The sequence below is a fragment of the Amborella trichopoda genome, chromosome 3 (genome assembly GCF_054954075.1).
Source record: "Amborella trichopoda isolate Santa Cruz 75 chromosome 3, AtrichopodaSantaCruz75HAP2 v2.0, whole genome shotgun sequence".
Classification (NCBI taxonomy): Eukaryota; Viridiplantae; Streptophyta; class Magnoliopsida; order Amborellales; family Amborellaceae; genus Amborella; species Amborella trichopoda.
This window is the reverse complement of record NC_142338.1, coordinates 57,356,487-57,372,777: the sequence shown is the minus strand read 5'-3', so window position 1 is coordinate 57,372,777 and position 16,291 is coordinate 57,356,487. Positions and strand designations below refer to the sequence as shown.

The 16,291-nt window shown below is 38.5% G+C and overlaps 1 protein-coding gene across 2 annotated transcripts; it reads right to left on the bottom strand.

Annotated features, from left to right (window-relative positions):
- Positions 1-220: 220 nt before the first annotated feature.
- Positions 221-15,387, bottom strand: ARFC1 (ADP-ribosylation factor C1). Of its 2 annotated transcripts, XM_011623326.3 has the most exons (3): positions 15,145-15,387; positions 14,882-15,053; positions 221-699 (listed from the first exon to the last, which is right to left on the bottom strand). In XM_011623326.3, exons 2-3 carry the CDS (start codon positions 15,041-15,043, stop codon positions 340-342), a joined length of 522 nt encoding a protein of 173 aa, XP_011621628.1. In that variant the 5' UTR covers positions 15,044-15,053; positions 15,145-15,387; the 3' UTR covers positions 221-339. The 2 variants fall into 2 exon arrangements, with proteins under 2 accessions (XP_011621628.1, XP_006838907.1); XM_006838844.4 differs by having other exon boundaries at positions 14,882-15,387.
- Between the last annotated feature and the right edge of the window lie 904 nt (positions 15,388-16,291).

Sequence of the window (16,291 nt, the reverse complement as noted above, 5' to 3'; positions counted from 1 at the left end):
AGGGCAAGACTTTTAGCTCTCATTTGCTAAGAAAATGGCTGAGAAGCTAATTTTTTAGGGGAAAATTGTGAGAGTATAATTCTTTCCAAGGGCCAAGACGAAAGCACACCATCAATGAGAGCTACGAAAAAGGCTGAGAAACTGAAACTATTCTTGTGAGGAAAATGGTAAGAGAATATAATCCTCTCCAAGGGCCAAGACCAAAAAAGTACACCATCAATTTGCTGAGAAAACTTCATTTATGGTAACATGATAAACAAATCCTTTTTTGCCACAATAGAAAAGGTGAGAAGCTAAAAAAGATCACAACCGAAACCTGTAAAAAATGCTTTCTGCCTTTTAAGTTGTTGGCTTTCCGGTAACCCTTTGAGCTATCCACCCAAGCCCATCATATAGGCCTTCTCCAGTCAAAGCACAACATGCCTGGATATGCCAATCGTGGTTTTTGATGCTATGTAGAGAGAGAGCATCTGTGATTTCAGCAGGGGTCATGGCATCCTTCAAGTCTTGCTTGTTTGCAAAGACGAGCACAACTGCATGCTGGAGATCTTCATGGGGAAGTAGGCGAACAAGCTCATCTTTCATGATGTTGATCCTGGCTCTATCAGTGCTATCTATCACTACAATAACAGCATGGGTTCCTCTGTAATATGTCGCCCATGAAGTTCTCAATCGATCCTGCCCCCCTAAGTCCCATACCTGATAGCATTGCCATGTTACCAACAATCAGAACATGAATAATATGAACACGAAGAGAGAGAGAGAGAGAGAGAGAGATATTATTCTTGGTGGCAGTATTTGAATTACTCATGCAATATTCACAATTGAACCATCAAAATGTTCCTACTGAAGGGCGCATCTGGCTCCAATTTAAATCGTGGTTTGAGGTTGCATTAGAAATTGGTTTGTTTGTAACAAAATGAATTAGTTGGTTGGTAGAAATGAAGGCAATTAAGCTGGCTTTGTGGTATGTGATAGATACGGAACTGACGGTTTGTTTGCAAACAACCTGCAAATCATAAATCAACTAAATAAACGTACCTGTTTTTTTCTCACACTTGCAAACTCTATTTGCAAACAAGCTGAAAAAATCACAAATCAACTAAAAACAAGTTTTTCTCTTAGTTGCAAATGCAGTAAAACGTCAGCACTCCAAGGTCTCAAATACACCCAAAAGGGACCAAATGGAAAATACGGAGAGGAAACCACCCTAGTTTTTAATGGGGAGAACAGATCTGTACTCATACGCATGTCCTGATAAGGCTTTCCTCCCATCCTAGGTGGATAATTTAGAAGTGAGTTCCCATAAGGATTTTTTCATTAACCCCAACCAAATGTCACAATCTTACATATAAATAAAATCTTACATATAAATGTCACAAATTTTAGAGAAACAAGGATTCTACATATCAGTATTTCTAAGAAATGCAATATTCCAAGGACCACAAGGAACTCTAGACTAAAGATCAACCAGTACCAGGAATCTCTGCACCAGACTATATATTACCCTACTTGGGAATTGGGAAGGAAGCACACTGCAGCAGCTCCTAACACACATCTCATAGAAAGATCAAACAGTACTAGGAATCTTTGATGAACTGAGAAGAACGTTTCTGGATTTGTTCTCATCAATGAAGTGATGATGAAATCCTTTGGGCAGGGATGAGCCGAACCAATAGAACAAATAAGAAAGTAATATATTATTTGTTAACAGCTTCAGAAAAAAAAGAGTAGTACGTTATGTATTTGACTATGTATTTTGTATATTTGGCATCATGTATTGGACTAAACCAATGTTTTCAAACCAGAATGTTCATTGAACAGGTGACAGCACAGGTTCATTCCAAACCAGTTGGACCAGCGAGCTCGCGAGTTCATCAGTCAAACCTGTCTGGGAAAATATCATCATCATTAACAGAGCCTTTTCTAAACTATTTGGGGTCGGCTACACAAATTCTACTCCGACATTCTACTCTATCAAGGGCTATTTGGGGTCGGTTACACGAATCCTGCTCTAACATTCTGTTTTATCAAGGGCCGTACCCTCAGTGAATCCATAAGCCATCATATATATTCTCACTACTGTCCTTTTGAGCCTACCCTTTGTCCGTTTGGGGCTTTCCACACTGGCCTGAAAACATAAAATACATCTATATTATATATTCTAAAAAATATAAAGATACTCCAAACCAATAAAAAAAGGGGCCAAAACCTGTCAAAAACGCTTTAGACCGATCGATTCAACTGGTCCAACTGGCTGGACCAGCCAATTCAATGTGGCTATAACCAGATCAACCCCATCTATGAGTGGTTTTGACCAGTTGCAGGTTCATTTGATCAAAAGGTACCAGTTCAAAGCCCGGTTAGTAAAGCTTCCATAGCTACAGCCCAAAAACATTCTAGTGGATATTGCATAATGTATTAGGTTTCTCCAGGATCTCAACCATAAGCAAAATTGGACCTTCAAGTACAACCCCGTTAACTAAAATCACAGACCATTTAGACCTAAAATTGTGGCCTGAGCAAGCTGTATGCCCAAAGCTATCTAAAAATCTGGATCCACAATCCAGCGACCTAAAACTAATGTTAAAACTCAAAATTGCAACCCAGAGGTCCAAGCACCAACCAGCCCAAGTGATCCACATACAGAACCAAAATCCTTTATATCAACTGCTGCAATGATTATCGCTAGCATAAACTCCACTTTCAGTAAGTTTGTTTGTTTTAGTAGATTATCAATATAAGATTCAGCTTTAGAGATAAATTTATTAGTGCTCTACTTTGAAGGGCACCAATCTCACACTAGCATATGCTTTGCTAGTCAACTAATTCTAGATTTAGTAATTCAATAAAGAGTACCAAATAGGATTTACTATGCACCTTTAGATAAAAATGGGGATGCTGTTCATCTAACCATGTACCATATTTGAAAGGTCGAGCACTCAAACTTCCTACACCAGGTGCCTCTATCCAATGCATAAGCAATTGATATTTGGATGAAGCCAAAAATACCACTACATGTCCTACATGTTGAAGACACGCAAATTTATCCCTTCTTTTTTTTAAGAATGCGGACTGGATATATTTATAATAAGAGCTATACAAGCTTTACAATACTAATATACGTCTGTTACACTGCTTTGCATAAAATCGGGGGAGGAAACCAAAAAGCAAGAAAATCACTTACACAAGAGGGTGGGCTTTTACAAAATTGTTATTCCCCAATCAGGGTGGACTATGACAAGGCAGTTGTTTGCAGCTCCTTGTCTAGCCAAGCTGTCTGCTATGTCGTTAGCCTCATGCGATATATGGTTGAAAGTGGCTTGAGTGGCCCCACTCAGCTGGAAAATTTCTTCAAAAATTTGGTCCAGGAGCAAGGAAGACAGAGGAATGGTTCACCAATTTATGACATTTACGAATCACCTTCAACAACTAGAGTATTGGCCTCACCCATAGTTTGTACTCTCTAAAACACTGGGGTAGGGCACCAGCTTTGGCCATAGTCAAGGCGGTAATGCTTATAGGACTCGAGAAAGATAGTAAATTAACACCCATGCCATCCCTAAACAATCCCCCCACAACGGCTGCACCCAGCTTTTCAAAGGAGCATGCATCAAAGTTCAACTTAACCATATCTTTTCATTAATTCCATCAATGTTGGGCCTTCCCCTTGCCATTTTAAAGCATTCCACTTGAACCAAATCACCCCTCCAAACTGGTGCTGTATGGCCAGACCACCTAAGTCTACTTTCCCTCATCTTATCGCCTATTGGAGCCACCCCTCTATCCTTTCCTGTCTTGCCAGTCATCTATTGCAACATCCTCATCTCAACTACACATTTTATTCGTATGTTGTTTCTGGACCGCCTAACATTCCGTCCCGTAAAGCATGGATGGTCTTACAACCTTCCTATAGAACTCCCCTTATTGTTTCATTGGTATGTGATGATCACATAAGACTTCGGAAGTACATTTCTACTTCTTCCACCTAGATATAATTCTATGTGTGATATCCTCCTCAATCTCTCCATTCTTATGGATTATCAACCCAAGATATCAAAAATAATCTCTTTTAAGAACTTATTGGTCATCGATCTTAAGTAATTCCTTGTTTCTACTATTTATTACTAAACTTGCATTCTACATATTCTGTCTTAGTCTGGCTAATCTAAAAACCTTTGTATTCTATAGAGCATCCCTCCAAAGTTCTAACTTTGCGTTAATGCCGTTTCTAGTCTCATCAATCAAACTATGTCAACCGACATACACCACAATACCTCATCCAGTAGATGCCTAGATAACTCATCCTGTCATCCATAACCAAAAGAAAGAGATATGAGCTCAACGTTGATCCCTAGTGTTGGCCTACTGTCACTGAAAACTCACTTAGACTCTCACATAGTTGTCCTCATACTAGTTATCTCTCCCTTGTACATGTGACTCACCAAGTTAATATATCCTCTAGATATTCCTTTCTTTTCAACACCAACCAAAATTTCCTCACACTAATAATCCCTCCTTCGTACATATGACTCACCATGTTCATATATCATCTAGATACTCCTTTCTTTTTCAACAAGAACCAAATTAATTTTCTAAGTATCCTATTGTATACGACTTAGTATAATTATCACTTCATTTTGCATTTTCATAGTAAAATTTGCCATCCTCACACACCAAGGAACATAAAATCAAACCAAGTACACTCAATAAATAAAAAATTCATGACTGTTAGATCACAATCGTTGCATTCATCTCTATAAGTAGCCATAGAAGGAAAACAATGCAAGTACGAGAAAGTCTGCAACTTCCCACTCAAGGAGGTTTGAAAGATCAACAAATCTTGGACATGGCTTGATAGCACACAGATGCATCCATTCTCAAAAGTCAAAACCAAACTAGATCGCCGAGGCTAGTGTTCAAATTGGATTAGGAGAAGGCCCATGATCATGTAGAGTGGCAGAAACTAGACCAGGTTCCAGACCGTATGAGTTTTGGGAGAAAACCTATTTCAGGCTGCATTGGGTCACCATACTTCTCAGTACTGATAAACAGCTGGCCAACAGGTTCTTCCCCTTGTTGCAGTGTCTCCACCAAGGTGAACCCACTCCTCTTTCCTTAATTGCCATAATTTGAGAATTTTCGACAAGTTAATTGCCATAATCCGAAAATTTTCTGCACGTCACCAAGTTAGATCTCCAACTTATACAGTCAAAAACTACTCCAAGGCTTCCCATCCTCCAATCAATGGTTATTGCTCCAGTGCATTGACCATCCACAGGCCTGAAGATAAACTTAACAAAGACCAAAATGATGGGGATATGTCTTAGTCACAACGTTGAGCAATCTTTGGCCAAGATGCTAGGTTATGGGATTCAGCCATGATAAGTGCCTCAATCTCCATCTACGTCTCGACAAACCTAGAAAGATGCAATGGGATGAGGTAGTCAAAGTTTGATAGGAAGTTCACGGCATGGAATGCCAGGTTCTTGTCAGTGGGGGGCAGGATTGCCCTCATTAAAGACATCCAATCCAGCATTCCAGTGCTTCACATGTCCCCCTTCAGGATGCCATGTCTATTCTCAAGCGACTTTTGAGTGCCTCCTGAGAGATTTCCGTTGATTAGGTTTTCTGGGGAGGGGGAGGAGGGCATATAAATTCCATTCGGTTAGTGGGGATCTGGTCTATGAACATAAGAGGAATGGTGAGCTAGGTCAAAGGAAACTCAAAGACTGAAATACTCCCTCCTATGCACGTGGTAGTGGTGCTTTGCAAGAGAAAGCGTCCACCACAGCAAGTAATCAAGGGAAAGTACAGCCCTGATGGATGGGATTCGTTACCAAAGGCAAATGGTATCACAAGTGCCCAGACCTCAGGGGCCTGGAAGGGTAGCCTCCATTGAAGGGAATTCGTTGGTAGGATGAAATTCATAGTGAAACAACGGAGAGGATTAGGCATTGGAGGGATATGCAGAATGGGATTTCCCACTAGAAAGTCAATTCCCCAGCCTTTTTTCTTAGCCAAAGTCCAGATTACCACGATCGTACATTCTCATGAAGCACTTGGTGAACACCTTGTTTGGTCATCAGGCATTAGGAGTTACCTTCGTGATTTGAAGATCCCTGCTATCGCGGTTCTCCTTGATCTCCTTAACAATCAGTTCATCCTTCTTTTGGCTTCTATCACCTTTCTCGGTGACTTTTTTTGTTTCTCCCCTGGGGGCTCCTTTGTACTACTCTATTTCATATATACAATGTTAATAGTGAGCAGCGGCAGAATGATTTGGACCCTAACCTCAAGTGACTTTAGGTTGCCTCTTTGTATAACAGTTTGTAAACCATCAACAGTGTGCTGGCCACAACTAGAAGGTCCGTCGCGCCCCTATCCCACTTTTAATTAGCTAGAGATCTCTATCAAGGGCCTTACTATAGAGCAGATCCAAAGAAGAGGCATCAGGCGGCGGAAGATATTGACCATTTGTTTATCCATTGCCTAGTTGCTGCCCATATTTGGCTTTTATATTGGACCTTTTTGAGTGGGTCCAGTTGTGGCCCGAGAATGTTCCACGACTATTCTCAGGCTATTTCTCACCATTCCCTGCCGCCGGGCTGTTCCTCTAGTGTGCCACCATGTTGGCCTCTATCTAGTCATAGGGTTGAAGCACAACTCTCACATCTTCAAAAGCAAGGAATGACAGTGACTCTAAAGGACAAGATTTACGCCGCTATTGTCTTTTGGACCCAAAATCAGAAGGTTTTGTTTGGCTTGTCCTTTATAGATTTTGCAAAAACTAGGGCCTCATCGTAGAGGCATGACCGATGGATACTCCAAGATCCAATCAGTGGCTGTCTCCATCTCTAGGTGTTATCAAACTTATCTTTGACGGTTGCCCCCTTGGCAACCTGACAAAGGAGGGTGATGGAGGGATCTAGAACCAACATGCCTGAATTCTTACTATCGTATTCGGGCCCCATAGGCACAGCAAGAGGCACAGCAAATTCCACTATCGCCTTTTTTTTTTAGGTACATTGAGCACTCAATGTACCTAAAAAAAAAAGGCGATTCAAACAATTTTATGTCCTCCAACAATTGGAACCAGATTCAGAGAATATTATTGGGTGGGAGTTAAGGGAGCCACCCTATTTGTTATTGGGAGTGCCTGTTTGATCAATTCACCTTACAAGTCCCTTCCAAGCATGTGTGATACGAGTCAAACTCAGTGCCTTAGCAAAGGAAGGTGCAGGAAGTAATGCTTTTCTTGTCACCAGGTGACATTCATGAACAGGTTGTTTGTGTAGTTCAATGTATAAATTACTTTGGTTTATGTCCACCTTTTGGAAAAGATTTTGTATTATCAATAGTCACGCTTTCACAACCACAAAAAAAGAAGGGGGTTTCCAGGAGTTATATGTCTCTTGGAAGAGCACAACCCTTAAAGAGAAGATGGGACATCCTGGTATGTGTAATTGAAGGACAACCATTTTCTTTTTCGAACTATATATTTTTTCTATAGTTATGGGGGTATTAACGTATCAATTTCAATACAAATCATTGTTTCCTTCGCATGGTACTTGACCCTTGAGGAAACTTGAACTCCAATGCTTTATTTGGGGTTGGTACCTCCATAATGGACAGCTTATCAAGAGTTTGTTTCCTGCGATTGAAGGGGCCATTACCCTGCCAAACCAAATAGTCATTTCTGCAGGGAGCAAACAAGGAAGTCTATTCTTTTAAACGTTCTTGACAAAGGTCATGGCATATTCAAAACCTCGAGAAAATACTTCTTCTACCCTCGATGTCATAATCCCTCCAATATTTAACAACACTATGAACTATACCCTCATTCTCCACAATCATTGGGAAAGGTAACAATGATTTTTGAAACCCTACTAGGGCGAAATGACCCACACTACTGTTAAGTATATGTCAAGATAATGTAGCACAATTCACCTCCCTAGTTCACCATACTATAGCACCAGGGCTAATTAAGAATATACTTTATTTCCCTACCAAAAAAATCAGTTGCAAACCTTACCGACACCATCAAAGGGTAATACTAACTTCTGCTCTTTGATAACTAGCCAAAACTCCCTCTCTTCTACTCTCGATTTTAAGTAGTTAGGGTTTTTTATTTTTATTTTATTTTATATCTTTTAGGAAATTGAAGCTAGAGACAATCGGTCCCATAGTTTTTCATTATCTTAGGATACGTATGTGTCTTTGTTGTTTGAGATAATTCAGGGGCAGAATTGTCAATTTTGGGCAGACGAAGGGCTGGAACTTCATAATGATTGAGGTATCTTATGGATCACAATATAAATATGTATATTTTTTGGGGAGAAAATAGAGAAGTTGAATTGAGATCGTAGGATCTTGTTAAAATATCTAATCTGGGCTGGACCCCCTTGCACGCCAAGAGAGAGGGTCGAGTCTCTCAATATTTCTTTGTTTACTGTATTTTTCCTTTGTCTCTCTCCTTGCATCAATGGTTAACAAAGCCTCGAGATCCATGCAGCTTGACACCATCAAAACCAATGTAGGCAAGATGGATTCAATCTTGGAGTGTGTAGATCATATTTCGAGAAATTCTAGAAAGGCATGCAAGAGATCCTTGGCAAATTAATGGAATGAATGGAACAAGAACTACAGGGCATATCAAAGCAACACATGAAACAAGAACATAAAGAGGAAGAAATTGACCTTCACTTCAAGCATTAATCAAACACCACAACAAAGTCCAGCAGTTGATCTACCCATAAGTACGAACTACTAGTCATTAAGTATATTTCAGCATCAAAGTTAATCTCCCAGAATTACAAGGCTTCATGGTTATGCCACAACCATTGAAAATTTGACAGGAAAAAGGTGAAGAGTTCAAACTGGAACAAAATGAAGAAGAAAATTTTCAAATTCCTTGAACTTGAGAATGAGCTTCTCCCACCCTTGGACAGTTATGTACTACTATTTTCTCTTTTATTCTATTTCATATTTTAAGAACATTGAAACTAGGGCTATTTGGTCTTTAACTTTAATTACCTCAGGAACAATGTATGTCTTTTTCTTTGTTGCAGAGAATTTAGGGGTAATATTGAAAGTTCAATTTCGGGAAATAAAGGGCTAGGATTTAAAAGTGATTAAGATTTCTTATAGAGCAAGTTAGACTTTTAGGTTTTTTCTTAAAAATATGTATATTCTTTCCAAGACAATAGAGAAGATGCATTGAGGTTTTCTGAAAAGATCTATTTAGTGTTGTGTTCTCTTGCAGTCCTAGAAAAAAGGACAAATCTTTGACTTTTGCAGTGGACGCCCCTATAAACCCATATGGAGGGTATTTTCTCTAAATACTTTTTTTCATGTTCCTTATCATTGTTTCTCTCTTCCTTGCATCAATTTTTTCAAACCCTTGAAAAAGATTATGAGCCACAGAGCTTTTACTACAATAGATGGGAAACAAAGAAACCAACATCAACAACCTCAATTCTAGATGAAGTGATGAACATAAGATATCTAAAATATTTCGTACAGCCATGAAGAAGTATAGAATATCGAGGAGCTGGGTTGGTCATATTTTGAAAGGAAGTGATGGTTTCTAGAAAAACCAAACCTATTAATAACAAAACAATCAACACTTTTATGCCTCCAAACATAATCATTATCGTCCAAGCCTTATCCCAACTATCTGGGGTCTGCTACTTATTCAACCATTCTACTCTATCAAGGGCAATTCCCGCAGTAAGACCATATGTCACCATATTGTTTCTTACTACTTCAATCCGTGTCCATTTGGGTCTTCCCCTTGCCCCTTTAGAGCCTTCCACTTGTAACAAATCGTAACTCCTAATTGGTGTTGTATTAGGTATATGCTACACATGGCCGGCCTACTTAAGTGGCTAAGTCTACTTAAGTGGATAAGTCTACTTTCCCTCATCTTGTTTCCTATTGAAGTCACATCTAAATTCCCTCGAATGCATTCATTCCGGATTCTATCCTTTCATCTCAACATCCTCATCTCAGCTACACTCATCCTATGGATATGTTGTTACTTGACCGGCCAACATTATGTCCCATAAAGCATGGCTGGTCTTACAGTTGTCCTATAAAACTTCCCCCCTCAGTTTAGTGGTATGCAACGATAACATAGATATATTTATTCATAACCGCTATGGCTGATAAATACTTCCCTCCGTCCCTTCCTCCCTCAGAGAAGGGATAAAAAGAAAAGCAATCTATCCCCACTTCTAAGTGTATCAAATTGTCAAATGGTTCACCGTGCCTTTGTGCTAGCTACATGGATATCTAAAATGGGTCTAATGCAACTCAAGGACATTCTACTACAAAATACCTAATTCATACAAGTATACTTTCAATAAACTTCAAGACAAAGGCTACATACATGAGTAACATAAAGCTCATAAGCTCATATCTTTAAATGGGCAGAGTTAAGAAGCTCATATGCCTTTAACCACCAAAAAACAATGAGATATCCATATCGTCCCATATCATCCGAGAAAGACAAGCTTATTAAAGACAAACCAAAAAATAAAGATTTAACAACCAAGTTGCTTGTTCTAGAACAAGAAGGGGAAACATTGAAAGATTCACAATAGCTATGCAACTTTTAACCATATAAATGAAAGTAATAAAAAAGAACCTCAAGAATTGAAAGCTCATGCACTCATCCAGAAATCAAAAATACACCTTGAGAAAATTAATGCCACTCAGACAAAAATGTATATGCATGTAAAGGCATGAAAGTATTTTGGGGCACTGGTATCCTTTCTTTTGGGGGGGTAGTCAGTTGGTTTTGAACCACAACCTCAAGGTTGCAATATTGTGTGTCTTCCAGTTGAGCTCAGAGCTTGAGCCATTTTTAGGTCCACAGTTTCCTCAAGAAACAAGAGAATGTAGCTTTCTTCTTTCCTAAATAAAAAAAGTACATCTAATGAAACATCATCTTCTTCCACAACTCGGAAGTGTTTCCTACTATGTGAAAACCTCTTAAGAAACTAAATATGTTCTTTTTTCCTTAAGATACCCTATATCCGACACGGATAACTAGTTAAATACTTCTGTGTAGCGATATAGAGATTGTACATAACAACAAGCAACACCAGAAAAGTATTAATTCAACCTTGATGCATGTACTAAGACATAGTGATTAAATAAATCCAATGAAATTCATAAACTATCATTAACTGCAAACTCAAGTATCGACACAGTTCTTAGAGACATGTCCAGAAATCCCATCTAATTCACAAATAAGACGAGAAATATAACTCTCCACCTCCAAGACATAAAAGGCAAAACACATTCAGAATCCTAATAAGGAACAACTCTTTTACATTGGAAAAATGCTAAAATAAAGAGTCTCTTCAAAATTCAAATAACCAAATCCAAAACATCAGCAACTTAGAATTGGAAGTAAACACTGGAAAACCCAAAACTTTTATGCGATGATCCACAAAACTTCATAAGAAATGTGAATCACCTTCATGAATCATCTAAATGAATCACCTTCCGGTTTTATATTAGCTCGTGCTTTGATACCATGTATAGTTGTTTTGTTCAATACCATGGTTTATACTCTCAATATTTACGGTGAGATTTAACCCTTTAGGCTCCAATTTATAAGGAACAGCTTTTACCCCTTTAATATCCAGAGGAACCTCAGGGGGATGGATGGATTGGATTTCTTTCCCATCTTTAGTAGTAAAAACTTGAAATTCTTTTTCTACTACATTTATTTCTTTATGAAATTTAGGAAATAAGATACCTTGTTTCTTTAAGAAGTATTCTAACCACTTAAAGAATTCAATATTAATTATTTTTCCTTTCATATATTTATAATATTTTTTATATAATTTTATTCTGAGTTTTTGTTTAAACTCATTCTGAAATCAATCTCTTATCTATTTATTCTAATTAGAATAAAAATATTTTCTCAGGTTAGCTTTATCAATTTTAAATTTTTCTTCTTTAAGAAGAGTATTAAGACCAAATTCCATATCAGAAAAGGTAGGAGATGTATGATTTTCAGGTTCTTCCTTCATTCTGGAAGATCCTGAAGTATCAATCATGTAATAAGGTCTCTGAATATGCTCAGAAGTCATTCGGAGGCCTTCAAAAATTATTCTTTCATATTCCTTTCCATGCTCACTCTGAGGCATAGAAGAGCATGAAGTCCTTGGGGGAAGCCTGGAATGAGCATCAGATATATTTATTTTAGCTCTTCTAATTGGGGTAAACTGGATTTCACTTTCTCTGTTATCATGTTCAATTCTTTCAATTATTTGTTCAACTTCCTTGTTTTCAAGAGGTTTGGGTTGAACATCATTTTGCAAGTTCCACCTATCAGGTAACCTATATGGGAAATGCTGGCGTAGTAGATCCATTAGCCAATAGCTACATATAGGCCCAACGGCCTAGATTGAATATGGGCTGATCTAATGATCTCGACTGCATTTCGTATTTTAATTTTAATTTTTTTATATAAATCTAAATCATTTGAAATTTTGGGCGTGTTCTTTAAAAATATTAGAATCCAATAAAAATATCAAAAACATATTTTGTGAAAAATAAATTGACCAAAACATCCCCGAAATATTGTAGGAATATTTTGATCAATTTATATTTTGTGAAGTAAATTTATACTTTGCGAATTATTTTTTTAATATTTTTATTAGGTGCGTGTTGATGAGAAGAATAGATGCCTAAAATTTCACATGATTTCGATTTGTACCAAAAAATTAAAATTCAAATACGAAATGAGGTCGTGTCAGCTAGATCAACCAAGATTAAATCTAGGCCGTTGGGCCTATATGTAGTTGTAGGCTAGTGGGCTTACGCCAATATTTCCCTACATATATAATATTCCTCAAAGGTTCAACGAGAGCTCAGAAAAGGCAAATGGATAGAACTTTTCTATAACTTGCATAAATTCATCAGAAATTTAATGAAATCCTCGAGAACAAAGCTCTTCATAATATCAATAAAAATTCATCATGAAACATCATTGTTTCGAAAACGACCCGCCTAGTACCTAGCTGCTTGCCTAGGCGCCGAGCGGACACCAAGGCCCACGCCCAAACCTATGGCCCTCTCTGGGTACCAGTACCTGGTGTTGGGATGGTGATGCAAAATCACTTCCCATTGACCTATGGCATTTCTCTCAATGCCAAGGGCTATTTTCATCACAAGAAATATGATTTTTGTAGAGGCTCATAAAGTCATTGTGTAGAAAGAGAAATGTGGGATGTTTTTGTGAGGGAAGCTCTTGAGAGAAAAATAAGAAAGTTTTGGGGAAGATAAAGATTGGGGGTTTTGAACATACCCTAACTGTGTGTGCCCTTGTATTGGGCCAGATTTCAAAGGCATTTCTTTGCAGTGACGGAGTTAGTCGAAAGTAGCAAACAGAGGAGTCGATTGATGATATTTTTATCATATGAAAAAATCATTTTGAACTTTTCTCTACCATTGTAAGGTAATCTCTACATACCCACAAAACTTTAATTCTTTCATTGATAGTGAATCCAATCATGGCCGGTTGCCCATAGATGTAGCCCAATTTGAGTGAATTACACATATTTGTATTGATGGTGCTTGGATTGTAGTTTTTAGTATGTTGAGGTTCTTGGATTTATAGATTTCTTGGAATTGACTTGCTGGCGATAGCAATTTTGTTTCAAGGTATTGGATTTGTTGTAGTAGGCGGTTCACAATAGGTAAACGAGATAGTCTTCGTTCCCAACACCTGGGAGCCCACCTAGGTGGCCTAGGTAGGCGCCTAGTGACTTCGCCCTTTGGGTCATTTTTCACCCACAATTTTCTCATAGAAGGTCTTCAGGGGTATTCTAAATCCCCAAAGTCAAAGAACTCATAAAAGGCTCTCAGGGGTTTCTAAACCCCAGAGTCAAAAAACTCATAAAAGGCCTTCAGGGGTTTCTAAACCCCAGAGTCAAAAAACTCATAAAAGGCCTTCAGGGGTTTCTAAACCCCAGAGTCAAAAAACTCATAAAAGGCCTTCAGGGGTTTCTAAACCCCCAAAGTCAAAAAAATATTGGAATCTAAACCCCAAATCTATTGATGGAATCTAAGCCCTAAATCTAATGATTTTGAGATCTATGTGAATTGAGAAAAAAATTCAGATTTTTTAGTGTTCTACTAAAAAAAAAAAATTCTTAAGGTTTTTCAAAGTCCCTCTATGGACTTTGTTAAGTGTTTTCACTAAATTTTCCACGATTTGAAGTTTTCGAACATGTTTATTCTTAACGTACAGTATGTTTGTATAGAAATAGTTAGTTATAATACACAGAAATGCTAGAAATTGCAAGTTAAGAATAAATATACGCATATACGTGCATTTGAACAGCACATATATGCATATATCTGCATAACTTTCACTACAGGAGCCATTGCGTCCGAGCTTCTGGTGCCCGCATAGGCGCTGGGTGCCAGGCAGCCGAGGTTCTGGTGCCAACATAGGGGCTGGATGCCAGGCGCCCGCCTAGGGGCTGGGTGCTGGGGCCAGGCCGGCCACCTAGTGTTTTCTGAAATCTTGCAAAACATGAATAAACTCGTGGGAAAAAGTTTCTGATTCTCCTACAAATTTCATTAAGTTCGCTGGGTGCCAGGCAGCCGAGGTTCTGGTGCCCGCATAGGCGCTGGATGCCAGGCGCCCGTCTAGGGGCTGGGTGCTGGGGCCAGTCCGGCCACCTAGTGTTTTCTCAAACCTTGCAAAACATGAATAAACTCATGGGAAAAAGCTTCTGATTCTCGTACAAATTTCATTAAGTCCGTGGGAAAACAAAAGGATATCATCAAAAGACACAGGAAAAAGGCGACAAACCTTAAGGAAAAAAAACTGGGGTTTAAGGGAACTGACCTCGAAGCGGATGTTCTTGTAAACAAGCTCCTCCACATTGCTCCCAACAGTTGGATGAGTGGTAACAACCTCTCCAAGATGCAATTTATAGAGAGTCGTAGTTTTTCCTGCATTATCCAATCCAACAACCACGATCTTGTACTCTTTAGCAGGAAACATCATGAACCAGAATCTGGATATAAAAGCACCCATTTTTTTCTGAAATAAATCCCAAAATTCCAAGAAAAAGGGGATCAAATCAGAGGAAGAAAGAGAAAACGTACAGATGTTATCGAGGATTCAAGGGCGAATTCTTAGAATCAAACAGAAAAATACAGAGATGATGGATGAAATAGACGGAGAAAAAACACAAATAAGGTGGATGAATCAGAGAGACGAAATACACATAGAAGGTGGACGGATCAGAGAGAGAGAGAGAGAGAGAGAGAGAGAGAAAAAAATACAGAAGAATTAGATAGAGAAAACACACAGAGATGGTGGATTTGGAGAGAGAGAAAGAACGTGGTAAAAGAAGTCAGAGAGAGGATCCATTATATATCAAAATAATCAACCTTGCTTTAGATGCAACGTTTTATTTTGAACTCACTCATGGGCTCATTCGGGAGAATAAAAACCATTGTGAATTTGAGATAATTCGGGGTTGCGTTATTTGAGATGTCGGCACATGTTTTACCGAAGTTTCGGACCGTGTGATTTCGGCCGTCAAAGTGACAGGCGGAATGGTCGTATACAATGAGACTACTTTTCACCTAAAATCTGTATACCATGTCAAACCGTCCGATTTAGAAAGCCACAGTTGGGATGTTCCATTTCCTCTTCTGAATGCCTTTTTTTTTGGATGAAGTTTATATAAGGCTAGGCTTTATGAGAACAAAATAAAGCCTCAACTTAAATGAATGCTCTAAATAATTTGGTACTATTTAGCGCTTGAAATTTTATATTTTTTCACAAAATGTAAAGGTCTTTCGTTGTTGGTAGATAAGTGGGGAATACCGGCCCTACGCATATTTTTAGAAATAGTAAGTGATTTTTTAATCTTATAGTGGTAATGAAAATCTACAGCGGTGGGTAAGGCTCCGGTATGGATGGTAACGGGTCAGGTCAAGTCGATCTGGACTCGGATCCAGACCCGAAAAAAATTATGGGATCTGGACCTGACTCAAAAATAAAAATATATATTTGAATGTTAGATTAAATATACACATGTATTATTTAACTATTATAACTATAAATATATAATTATATTTATTTAAATATCATATTATGTATATAATAATACTATTCGGAGCGGGTGAAGTCGGGTCCACATGGACCTGCACCCGAATAGTGTTCGGGTCCAATATTTGGATAATGGACCCGGACCGTACACCAAGTCTAATTCTTGAACCCATACCAAGGCCCAGGTTGAGT

Coding starts and splice junctions, on each gene's coding strand:
- ARFC1 (XM_006838844.4), bottom strand. CDS start 15,073: ATGGGTGCTTTTATATCCAGATTCTGGTTCATGATGTTTCCTGCTAAA. Junction 700..14,881: donor ACAAGAACATCCGCTTCGAG/GTCAGTTCCCTT, acceptor CAATGCTATCAG/GTATGGGACTTAGGGGGGCA.